Source organism: Hemicordylus capensis, chromosome 5 (assembly GCF_027244095.1).
Source record: "Hemicordylus capensis ecotype Gifberg chromosome 5, rHemCap1.1.pri, whole genome shotgun sequence".
NCBI lineage: Eukaryota > Metazoa > Chordata > Lepidosauria > Squamata > Cordylidae > Hemicordylus > Hemicordylus capensis.
In genome coordinates this window covers 254,369,113-254,381,718 of record NC_069661.1, presented here as the reverse complement: position 1 = coordinate 254,381,718, position 12,606 = coordinate 254,369,113, and the positions used below count along the sequence as shown (strand labels likewise).

Genomic DNA, 12,606 nt, shown 5'->3' with positions numbered 1-12,606 from the left:
AGGTTGTGAGGAGTTTAGTCTCTACTCCTTCTACTTCAAATCAGTCCCCTGGGTCGTTCTGCTGTGATGCTTTTAAGGGGTTCTTTGCAAGCAAGATCTCCTGTATTTAGGCTGACTTGGACTCCACTATTTCTGCAAGGTCTGGAGGAGGTGTCCAGCGATCCCTCTTGCAGTATTGGATCCGTTTCAGTCTGTGATTCCTGAGGATGTGGACAAGCTGCTTGGAGCGGTGAGACCTACCACCTGTTCTCTGGATCCTTGCCCAACTTTGCTGCTTCTATCTAGCAGGGAGATTGTTGCAGGTGGCCTAGTTAATATCATGAATGCATCGCTGAGGGAGGGTAGGGTGCCTCCTTGTCTGAAGGAGACAATGGTTAGATCACTCCTTAAGAAGCCTTCCCTGGACCCTTAGTGATGGATAGTTACAGACCAATCTCCCTTGGTTGGGCAAGGTGATTGAGAGGGTGGTGGCCAAGCAGCTCCAGGCAGTTTTGGAGGAACCTGGAGGCAGTTTTGGTGCTGGGTGTTATCAGTATGCTGATGACACCCAAATCTACTTTTTCCCCATTTTCAGGAAATGGCACTCATTCTCGAAATGCCTGCCTACAAGCAGTAATGGGCTGGACGAGGGATAACAAATTGAAGCTGAATCCAAGCAAGACAGAGGTGCTCATTGTGGAGGCTCAGAATCAGAGGGGTGAGTTAGATCTTCCTGTGCTGGATGGGGTTACATTCCCCCAGAAGGAGCAGGTGTGCAGCTTGGGAGTACTCCTGGACCCAGGCCTCACCCTGGTATCTCAGGTGGAGGCCATGGCCAGGAGTGCTTTCTATCAGCTTCGGCTGATTCGACAGCTGTGCCCATTCCTTGAAGAGGATGACCTCAAAACAGTGGTGCATCAGCTAGTAATCTCCTGGCTTGACTATTGCAATGCACTCTACGTGGGGCTGCCTTTGTACGTAGTCCGGAAACTTCAGTTAGTTCAACATGCGGCAGCCAGACTGGTCTCTGGGTCAACTCAGAGAGACCATATTATCCCTGTCTTGCAACAGTTACACTGGCTGCCAATATGTTTCCTGGCAAAATACAAAGTGCTGGTTATTACCTTTAAAGCCCTGAATGGCTTAGGTCCGAGTTATCTAAGAGAGTGCTTTCTTCTGCATGATCCCCACCGCACGTTAAAGTCATCTAAGAAAGTCTGTCTCCAGTTACCACCAGTTTGTCTGGTGGAGACTCAGAGGCGGGCCTTCTCTGTAGCTGCTCCTGGTCTGTCGAATGCACTCCCGGCAGAAATCCGTAATTTGAGTTCATTACTGTCTTTCAGGAGATACCTTAAAACCTATCTGTTTGGCCTGGCCTTCCAGGGTTTTTAAATGATTGTAAACTGTTTTAAATTGTTTTAAATGGTTGCCCTGGTTTTCCAGGGTTTTTAGCTGTTTGACTGTTTAATTGGTTTTATTCTGTTTTTATAGTTCTGATTTTAATTGTTAACTGGTTTTAATTGTTCTTATCCTGTTGTAAACTGCCCAGTAGCCATTTTGGAAGGGTGGTATATAAACTGAATAAATAAATAAATACTTGCTGACAATCAGAGGGACTGATGTTACACACCCCTGTTCCTTTCAGTGCCTGAAGGAGGCGTTGAAGGCCATACTTGAAGTGACAGCGGCACTGTGCAATGAGTATTCCTGAAACTCTTTCTTGTTCAAAAAGCACCTGCTGAGAGAAGGGAGCCGATCTGGACCAAGTCTGTGGTGCATGGCACTATGGTCTCTACCCACATCACTCCCCACCCAAAGCTCTAAAGGTAAAGTGTGCCCTCGAGTCGGTGTCGACTCGTGGCGACCTCAGAGCCCTGTGGTTGTCTTTGGTAGAATACAGGAGGGGTTTACCATTGCCTCCTCCTGCTCAGTGTGAGGTGATGCCTTTCAGCATCTTCCTATATTGCTGCTGCCCGATATAGGGGTTTCCCATAGTCTGGAAAACATACCAGCAAGGATTGGAACCAGCAACCTCTGGCTTGCTAGTCAAGTCAGTTCCTGCTGTGCCATTAGTTGGCTTACACAAAGCTCTAGAGCGGGAGATTTAGTTTCCCTCTCTATGGCAACAGCAGCTTTGGAGGGTGTGTGTGAGTTTAACTGGGGAATTAGTACAGGAGCAGGGGTTAAACTCCCTCACTCTGTGCCAGATTGCTGGGGGGGCGGGGGGCGGGCGGATGGGGGAAGATGCCTGAAGTTCCAATCATGGTACAACCATGCTACCTCATCAGCTCAGCACCTTTTGCAGGTACCGAAAGTTGGACAGATGTCAGCTTCAGACTGTAGGGCTGTTAGTTCAGACCCAGAGTCCCTGATGCTCCCTTCCTGTATGTGAGGCACAAGGGTATGTGCAGGATTAATCAGCCTGAAGTCTCTGTGGCAGTTCAAGTCCTTTGGAAACACAGTTCATTTTTGAACAGTTTTGACACAGTTCCTGGTTTTAATGGGAATTCATAATTTTGTATTTTGAGAATGTCCCTTTTATATGTTGTCTATTTAATTGCAATCCATCTATATATAAAAGGCTTAGGTGGTCTGTGGCAAACGATGTGTGTGGCAAGCCCGCCCACACAGTGCTTTACCAATCGGAGGTAACAGAGCAGGAGCACCGTGGTGATTGAACAGTGGGAATTCCATATGCAGATAGGGAGGAGGAGCCAGTGAATGTTAAGGTCAGTTGGAATGCAGCTGTTACTGGTGGGAAGACTGTAGAGGAGAGAAGAATCTATCTCTATATAAAAGGATAGTGGGCAGGGTCTGCAAAGAGAGGAGGAAAGAGCCCCTTCAAGAGAAGGAGACTGCCACTGTGAGAATTAGATGAGGAAACAAGATGAACAAGATCTGTTGACTCAGGAAGAAGAGAGAGAGAGAAGGGAGGGGAAGAGTGGGTAGGGGAGAGAGAAGGAAGGAAGGGAGGGAGAGGGACAGGCCTGGGCCTGTCAGCGGCCTGAGGGGAACAAGTGGCCATGGTGGCAGCGGCGGCAGCAAGGAAGGGCCCAGTCAACCGTCGCCACTCCTCGGAGCTACAGAGGCCATTGGTGGAGGAAGGCAGGCAGGAGAGGGATAGGCCTGAGCCTGTCAGCATCCTAAGGGGAACGAGCAGCCATGGCGGCAGCAGCGAAGAAGGGCCTAGTCAACTGCTGCTGCTACTCCTGCGGGGAGCAGCAGGAGCCAGGTTCGCACTTGGGTGGGGAGGTCTCTGGGGCTAGGGGGCGGCAGCTTGGCCATTCAGCACTAGCAATGCTGCAGCTGCAACTAAGAGGGATGGGGGGGAGCAACAGGATGAAGGAGCAACCAAGAGGGGTGAGGGGATGGAAGCAATGGTAATGGAGGAGCAGGAGCAGGAGCGCAGTTCAAGTGAGGGTGGAGATCTCTCTGAGGTGAGGGGGGCTGTGGCAGTGGGTGAGCGGAGCACTCAAGTACTAGCACGCAGATGCTCTGCGTGGGTTAAGCTGGTTGTGAATATTTCTTAAGGAAAGCAACATATACACATTTAAAATAAACAACAAACAACCTAGCCAGGCATAGTAAGGAAAGTGATTGTGATATATGTATGTTCAAGGAATAACAGCTGTGAATTAGCCATTAACATTTTGATCAGAAAACCTTAAACTAGTTGAAGGTCTAACATTGCTCGCTGTGGGAGGAAAAATTCCATGGGGATTAAATCAGAGGTTGATAAATTTATAAAGAACACCTCATGATTTCTGAGTACTGGAGTGGGAAAGAAACCTCCCCCACTATTGGTCCCTAATCAAACTAGGCTAGAGAACATGCGGTATTGTCATGGGCATGATGGAAGACTCTGAGGAGGAGCTGGAGGAGGGGATGGAGGTTACAGCAGAGGAGGGAAGGCAAGGACCAGAAGTTGCAAAGGAGACTGGGTCCAACGCACAGGGAGTTGAAAATGAGTTAGAGGCAGGTGAGGCAGCTCTTGTAGAGGAGGAACGACTGGTCTCAGCTGTGGAGAGGCGTTGGTCCAAGAGACAGCAAGAATTAACGAACCGCATGCGTAGAACAACAGGCAAAGCTGCTGACTCAGGATCTCTTGATTAACAGCACCAGGAGTCAGCCTATTTAAGACAACTGCACCACAGCTACCCTGCTGATAGCAACGCCAATTTCCTGTGAGCTAATCGTGTATTGCCTTGAACATGTTTGGATCCTGAACTGTGTTGACCTTGACCGTGGACTGCGATTTGGACTCTGTTGGATTGATTGAATTTGACTCGGACTGAACCTGGTTTGGAGAATTTCTTCCTATGCTATTCTACTTCCTCTGCCTGTTTTATGCTCTGTCTGATTAGCCTGACGGATTTACGACAGGTATCTGATCCCTTAAGCATACAGATTAGCTCACTTACTCAAGTCACCTGGAACCCTCTGCGCCTCTGACATCTTGTTTCAGTACATCTGTCTGTGACTCACTGAAGCCTGGAGGATTGCATATATGGATGGTAGGTGTTGGCTGTGGTGTGGGGATGGCCACATGGTCATCCAACTTCGTCAATGCAGATACATGGCTGGCTCCCAATTGTGGGTTCCCTCTCTGCAGCCCCTCTCCTCCATAAAGCAAGCTCTGCTCTTTAGTATATCTGAACTATAATTAACCATGGTTAAGGTTAATCAGGGTTTCCTTTAACCCAGCAATCTGAAACCTGTACGTTCAGATGCTGGCTAAACAGGTCTCTCCATTAACTAACTACTGTTAATGACAGAGGTGACAAGCTCCTTAACTATGGGTGAGAAGGAAGTGGGGAATTTGCTCCAGGGGGTGGGATGTAGGGAGAGAGAGCACGCCCCTGATTGGTTAACTGCAGTTAACAGAAAGCCAGAGTTGTGTTTTTGCTGACCCACTGCAGTTGTATGAAAAATGGAAGCAAAGTACAAAAGTCAAATCGTGCCATTGCCGCAGAGGACTCCCCTGCCTATCAGCTGACATGTTTGGATTGACCTTGAAGCAACTTTGGCATTAAGGTTTTCTGAAAACATTGCTGATTGCACAGCGGGAAGGTTGATTTTTGCAAAATGCGTCTTCAGGGCCGTTAACTGTGATCTGTGGCTGCTGCCAAATCACTAAAAGCCCCCCTGAAGGGGAGACCTTTTATTTAACAAAACTGCTTGATAAAGGTGACATTCTCAAACTAAAATGACAACTTACTATTTTCCCTTTAAAGTTCAAATAGGTGGAAAATAAAAAAGTAATAATAATGATGATAATAATAACAACAACAGAGGAGGGGGAAACAGGCTGGTGATTTCTGCTTTAAGTGTAACCACCGTTTTAGTCTGTCATTTTGTCCCCTATGGGGAAAATGAACACAAAGGCCTGGGCTGATGAGGTACAGTGTGTGTTGTCACAGGTAAAATGCCAAATGTGCTTTCCTTGGGCTCTCCAGCATAGAACATGCTGGTTCAGCAAATACATCTTTGGAGGCATTTCTAAAGAAACCCTTAAACGGTGATACCAGAATCAGGAGTAATAACCAGACGTACAGAAGCTGGAGGACCAAGAAGCAACAATTAGCACATCAAACTATAACCTGCTGCCTGGCATTTCAAGAGTGAGAGATTTCCTTTCCTTTCCTTTTTCTGTTTCGCACACTCATCCCTGTTCCAGCAGGATATGCTCAAGCTTCCCAGGTCATGTTTCCTATCTGCTGTTGTTGAAACTCATTAGGAAAAGTGGCTTAAAAGCACATGTCCTTTCAGGGCTGGTGTAGCAGAGTGGGACAAGGGCCAAAGTAAATGAGAAGCAGGAGACACGAAAAATGGAAGGATGTACATATAACCCATTCCTTGTGGCTGTTTTCCTGATCAAAACAGGCAACATAGGATGCTGCCTTATACAGAATCAGACCACTGATCCAGCTAGCTCAGTATTGTCTACAATGACTGGCAGTGACTCTCCAGGGTTTTAGGCAGGACTTTCTCCCAGTCCTACCTGGAGATGCCACCAGGGATTAAAGCTGGGACCTTCTGCATGCAGAACAGATGTTCTGCCACTGAGATAGGGCCCCACCCCTTCAGTTGCTTTCCTACCCTCTGGGCCCAAATACTTTTTGGACATTTCCCTTGCAGGGATTAAAGTAACTTGGGGGAGGGTGAAAAAGTGGCCCATGATGGGGGTGTCTGTTAAGGACCATCCTATGGCTGCTATGATTAAAGTAGGAGTCTTCTACAGCTGCACAGAAGTCCAGAGAAACTTAATACATCTCCTGCGTCACACCTTATTCAGCCTGGAGAGACCTGGCTGGTTCAAATTTCATCTCTGCCAGGAACTCACTTGGCAGCCTTAGGCAAACCACCATTTTCTCAAGCTCTACTCCACGTCTGAAATATGGGTGTGCACTGCCAGCCTACCTTACAGGGCTGTTTGTCAAGTCTGCTGAAGCAACAGATATGAGTTCTGAATATTCTAAAAAATGATATACGTGCTAAATGCTTGATCAAAATATTTAATAATGGTGGGCTTTCTTCCTGCACCAAGAGTCGATGGATCTATGTGGTGTCTGCTTGGGTCCAACTCCCATACCCAGCTGCAGAACAACTATAGAGTGGCGGTGGGCAGCCAAACTTTAATGAGAAGAGGACAGCCCAAGCTGTGGTGGAGTGGGGCTTTGAACTGGAGTGTCCCATTATGTGTCCACTGTCCCACATTAGCCCACAAACACAACCATCAGTTGAGAGTTGTGAGCTGGTGCAGATAAGTGAGTGAGGCTCAAGAGTGTAGAGGTGGAAAGCCCTGGCTCAAGTTTCAGCTCAGAGGCAATATCACTGGGTGGCCTTTGGGAAAGTTTCCCACCCTCAGCCCTTCCCATCTGCCACATCTGGATGAAGGCTACCAGCCTACTTTATAGCAGGGGCTCTCACACTTGGGTCACCAGATGTGGTTGGACAACAATTCCCATTGTCACCAGCCACCATAGCAGAGAACCCCTGAAGTATAGGGTTGCTCTAGGAATTCTCAGGCAAGCAGGATGGCCCCTACAGGCAAACCTTGAAAAAAATTCCTCGTGGTCTGGAAAGGTGATTAATGAGTTGGCCACACTTGGACTGCCGAGGAGCCATATCGCAGCTCCCACTTAACCAGCTGTCAGCCATACCTGGCTTCCAGGTGCAGAACCAGCAGGCAGCGGTCAGCCATCTCCTGGAAGGACCTGGCGAGCTCAGTGAGGGTCTGCATGATCTGCTCCGACACTGGAGGAAGGTCCATGTTGGCATGACCATCTTGGCCAGGAGACACTGCAGAGGGAAGAGAAGGAAGGCAGAGATTCGTGCATGGAACTCATTCCATGGGTGTAGGATCCCTCCTGGCTGTAATCAAAGTCAGGGAGGCCCCTGAAGCCTGCTTGCAGAAGAAGTTAAGCACCTCAAGCGACCCAGGCATGAGTCTCTAACGCAATGTGTGGTTTGGTCCTCACGCTCTGAATGTGCGGAACAGAGTGAGAGACCAGGTGTGTAAAATTTAAAAACCAGTTTTGAGACAATTTGCATTTTTATACATGTGCGCACGCGCGCAAACACACACACACACACATACAGAAGGAGAAAAATCCCAATAATCCCTAAAAGCATGTTTCAAATGGACACTGGCCTAGTAGTCTTTGACAGGTGAGGACCACCACCAGGAGGTTTTCCAGTTAATTGGTTCTTTTTTCTCCTTTAGGCCACCAATGATGAACTAGGCCTGCAGAGGCCGGGGAATCCGTAACAATGTTGGGGGACTAGAAGCTTGTTTGGACTATTTGCAGAGTAGTATTGGTTTCAAAAAGCAACCATGTGGAGACAAGAACTCTACGGTACAAATAACCGAATGGGGATTACTGTAAGCATTACTGGAGGAAAAGCACGGCCGCAACATTTCAAAAGCTCCAGTGGCAAGGCTATTTTATACAGTAAATCACTCAGAGTTTATTGAAATGTCTGTTCTGTGTCTGTATGAGTTTAAGAAGATAGCAGTGAGTACAGCAATTCACAGTGCAACAAAACCTGGGCAAGGGAAGAAGAATTAAACTAGGGGTTCTCAAATCTGGGTACCCAGATATTACTGGACTACAACTCCCATTTTACCCAGCCTCAGTGGCTGAAGAGGATGATGGGAACTGTAGTTCAACAACATCTGCAGATCCAAGTCTGAGAACCCCTCAATTAACTAGTTTCTTGATGACACATGGAAATACAAAGTCAAATAGGGATAAGCCAAAAGCCTGGGTTTGTGTCAGAGCTGAATCTAAAGGCTTTAAACAGCACATTATCACATTGTGTGTACATGTATTTAATGTAGCTGTCACCTGATTAAATAATTTTTTAATAAAACTTGCATATGAGTAAACAAGTAGTTTCACAACAAGAAGCATCTTTTATTTGCTTTTAGGTCATGCCCGTGTTGTATGAAGCAACATCTTAGAAGAGGCTTTTCCTCCTGTGTGAGAGAAAAGCGGGAATGCCTCTTTTAGGAAGAAGTTTGCTAGCTTCTAAGAATTCATTTATAAGAATGAATATGAATATCTATCTATCTATATCTATATCTATATCTATCTATCTGCTTCCCAGTTCAGCATGGCACTTTTTTTTGTTAAGAGGCTTTTAAAATCAATTAATCTCATTAATTAAACATTGCAGTCCTAGTCTGAGTACATGTGTGCACACATGCATACATGCGCACCCACACACACTCCCTACTCTCATACAGAGATATGCCTAAATTCTTCTCAGCATCTCCTGTCCATGCTAAGACAATGGCATATTGAGAGTTCATCCATGGACATAAAGGGCAACATCACACACTTGACTTTTAAATTCCATATCTCTTGTCTAGTGCTGAGTGAGATTTGGAATGGAGGATTTTTCAAACCCCAAATTTTGAGTGTCTCCATGATTAATCCGGCCCCAGATCCTCTGGAGACCAGCCCAATCTGAAATGTCTTGGCAATTTGTCTGAGTCCTATAACTGCATTTCCAGGAGTTCTCTCAGTTGTTCTTCCTTGTGCTAGTAACTTGCATGAGATGGGGAGGCTTCTGAGAACCCATCAGAATGGTGTCCATGCAGAGTCTAGGGCCTCAATCTCCTCTGGAGTTAGGATTCCTTTTTCTGACAGTCAAGGGATGTCTGGGAAATCCATCTGCTTATGTACTATGAATTAATTCCAGAGTAGATTTAGGCATGTCCAGCCATCCTTAATTTTCACCAGAGACATCTCAACAAGTGGCCAAAGGCCACACATGACCAGCAAAACATGAGGTTAAAACTGCCAGAGAGTTTGTTATTAAGAAGCACCACCCTGCAAACTCATCTGAAACCCACCACAGTGTTACACCCTTGCCTGTGGCCACAGTTTCCAACTGCCTCCCTCCTTCTGCTTCTGTTCAAAGTCTATTCAAGTGGTCTCAGAAGTGCTGGGGAGGGGGTTGATTGTCACCCTCTTCCTCCACCAGCCATCAGGGAGAGACGTCAGGCTGATTCTCGCCAGGAGTCTCCAGGGCCACGTCACTCCCATCGCTCCTGACCTCCTGAAACTTTAAACAAAGCCCTGCAATCGGCAATCCCAGTCTCCTTCTCCTGACTCCACCCTCTCCAATCTAGCTGCCTCCATCCTCCCTTCTTCAGCTGTTGCCCATCTCGCTGGCTGTTGACTCAACAGTGTTGAGGCCCTGCCTTCTCCTCTTTGCCACCAGGAGGCAACCTGTTGGGCCATGGTGGCCCACCCATGGTCCGTCAGTTCCCAGCTCTCTCAGGCAACCGGGGAAGGTCCTGGCCAGATTTGACTGTGCCCAGGAGTGGTGCTGCCTCCGTCTTCTCGGCCCTGCGACTGGGAGAGTAATCAGGCCCTCCTGTGGCTGGTGGGAAGGTCCAACACATAGTTACAATGACTATGGTCCCATGATAGAGGAATAAAACTCACATGTCTACATTGGCTTTGCTATGCCTTGTGACAGAAGGATAAAAACTCTCCTTGAAAAAATACAGTTCCCACCAGACTCCCTCGAGACATTTTTCAAACACTGCTGATGCTTGCAACTGTGCAACAATGAGGGCTAGAAAGTTGCTCTGTACATTCAGATAAACGCACACCAGTAACCGCAAAGTAGAATTCTCAAGAGCCTGATGGATCCAGCTTGGCTCTTCCCTGAATTCCACAGCTATGGCCACAGAGCATCCATTATTATAGGGACTGTGTTCTAGGCCTGTACTTCCAACTAGAAATCAGTTCAGTGGTCAACCAATGACTGCTTTGGTCCTAACAGGACTGATCTGTAAGGTGGGTTCTCTCAGTCAGCAAGCATTCTTTCTCTCTCTCTTGACAGCTCTAAATGCTTTTACAATAACCAGTTCTGACAAACAGAGGAGTAATTAATTCTGGCAAAGTGAAGGGGAAAAAATTAAGTCATTTGCACTGGTTGTCACCAGCGATTCTAATCATTTTGTTCCTTGAAGCAACAGTGGTGTGTCTTGAAAGTCTGCACTTTGTAAATCAGTGGATGCAAAAGACAAGACCTCCAGAATATGAAACAAGACCCAAAGCGCGCCTGAGAAGCTAAGCTGCACAGCCAATCAAGGGCCATTGTGAAAGTCCGTGGCTGACTTCCTGATTGAACAGAAGATCTGGGAAGGCATTTGAATGATTTAATAGTGGGGGAAGGAAATCAATTGGGGGTTTCGGATTCATATTAGTTGCAATGTGACACCAACGGAATGCATTTCTAGAAGAACAGGACATGGTTGTTCAGATTGTTCTTCCAAATTCTTCCTGGTGCAGTTCTGAAATTCAGAGCCAGCGTGAACCAGCGCTTGAAAAGATAGCTGCAGTCCTTGCAGAGATGGCTCTGACTAGGAGCCCATTAAAAAGATCATTCCAAAGTTACATGTCCATTTACTATATCATAAAACCATTGCTTTAAAAGATCATCACAAGAGAATAAAACCTAATGGTATAAATCAAACGTTTCAAATACAAATAACCACCATGTAAAACCTGTAGTACAAAATGAAACCAACTAGGTCCCAAACCTTAAAGTCCTATAATCCAGAATAGTAACTCACAGATTCCACATGTGAGTTACACAGGATTCTGTGTAACGTAGACTCCATACACAGGGACCAAGATCCTGTGAGCAGCCTTAAACGACAGAGCGATTTCCAAGGAGATGATTTTTCAACAGGTCTTGATAGCCATACCTGTTTCGACCACACTTGGGTCTTCTTCAGTGGCACACAAGAATATCTTTGTAAACAATCCAAATTCTGGAAAAGTGTCTCCTCTTTCACCAAAATCCTATTGACACATAGCAATCTACTACCACTTCTTGCTTATCTCAGCTGATCTTTTAGAGCAATGGTTTTATGAATGGAATGAGAATATGGTAAAGGAACGTTTTATAATTCGGGAGTAATCTTTTGTGTGTGTGGTAATCATATACTGTACTGGTCATTGACCAACAAAATATGAACAACAGTATATCATGGAGGCTGTAGCATTTGAAATGACAGGCTGGATGCTGCATGGTGCCTTAACATTCATGTGCAACCATCTCTTTATTTCTATGTATTAGATACAAGATGCATCCCTTACCCACTCAGTCCCTTAACGTTTACACACCTGGGAAGGGGTATACACTCACACACTGACAAAATCTTAACTGGGCATCCTCAAAAGTTGAAAACCGAGACAGTGATTTGCCAGAAATACCAGAAATCAGGGACAACTGGGGCATATTGCTGGTCGAACCATATTCCATCGCAGTGACATATTCCATGGCAGGCGTTAAATTTTAACATTGACAAACCGAAACAGGTTCAGAGGAGGAAACCACGTTTTATGAGGAACGGTTAAAGAAGCTGGGTATGTTGAGCCGGGTGCATATCACAAAACTCTTTGCACTCTCTTTCCGTGGTCTTCCATGCACTATGCAAGGTATTGTGTTTACTTTTTAAGGCTCTAAATGGCTTTAGAAATTGCAAGCTGAAAAATATGGCCTCTTCCTTTCATCCCAACACAGTTTCACAACTTCAGGGGTTCTCACCAGATGATTTCATCTGTGCATCAGGGATGGAGCAGCAACACTCCGTTGCTGCAGGTACAGAAATGTGTTTCCGCAGAATCACTTAAATCATTTGCACTTACTTCTGGATCAATTTGAAGTGCTACTTATTACTTTTAGAACCCTAACAACTTGGGAGCAGATTACCTAAAGGGCCCTATCTGCTAGCATTATCCTGCTTGTCCACTCAGTTGTGCGGGGGAGGCTCTGTTCTGGGTCTCGCCATTATCGGAGGTACAACTGGTGGCACGCAGGAGAGTCTTTTCTGTTGAGGCACCTGGGCTATGGAACTCCCTGCCACAAGATACCAGATCTGCCCACTTCCTCATGGCTTATATGTGCCAGACCAGAATGTTCTTATCCCGGCAAGCTTATGGTTTGGCTGGCCCTTACATCTTGCTGCTGAAATCTACACTGCTGCTATGTAGCTGTTTCAGGAGCTCCTTGCAGAAGTACCTGACTGTTGGTGGCTTGGCTTCTAGGTGATGCAGATTTCTGACCACTGCAATTATTGGTCAGGAGCACCTA

The 12,606-nt window shown here is 46.4% G+C and overlaps 2 protein-coding genes across 4 annotated transcripts in view; one reads left to right on the top strand and one right to left on the bottom strand.

The window, feature by feature from the left end:
• Nucleotides 1–2,176, top strand: part of LOC128327198 (uncharacterized) — a 31,976-nt gene extending 29,800 nt beyond the window's left edge. Inside the window, exons 4-5 of one of the 2 annotated variants that reach the window (XR_008308528.1) lie at nt 575–697; nt 1,625–2,176. Coding sequence is in view for 1 of the 2 variants with exons in the window: in XM_053255630.1 (XP_053111605.1) it covers nt 575–1,371 (797 nt within the window). In the remaining variant the exon portion in view is untranslated. Of the gene's footprint in view, nt 1–574; nt 1,492–1,624 lie in introns of those variants that run through there. The other variant, XM_053255630.1, reaches the window with a different exon arrangement.
• Nucleotides 1–12,606, bottom strand: part of EXOC4 (exocyst complex component 4) — a 585,849-nt gene that overhangs the window by 34,967 nt on the left and 538,276 nt on the right. For both annotated transcript variants that reach the window (XM_053255624.1, XM_053255625.1), the window contains one exon: nt 7,143–7,281. In XM_053255624.1, the coding sequence (XP_053111599.1) occupies nt 7,143–7,281 (139 nt within the window). The remainder of the gene's footprint in view (nt 1–7,142; nt 7,282–12,606) is intronic.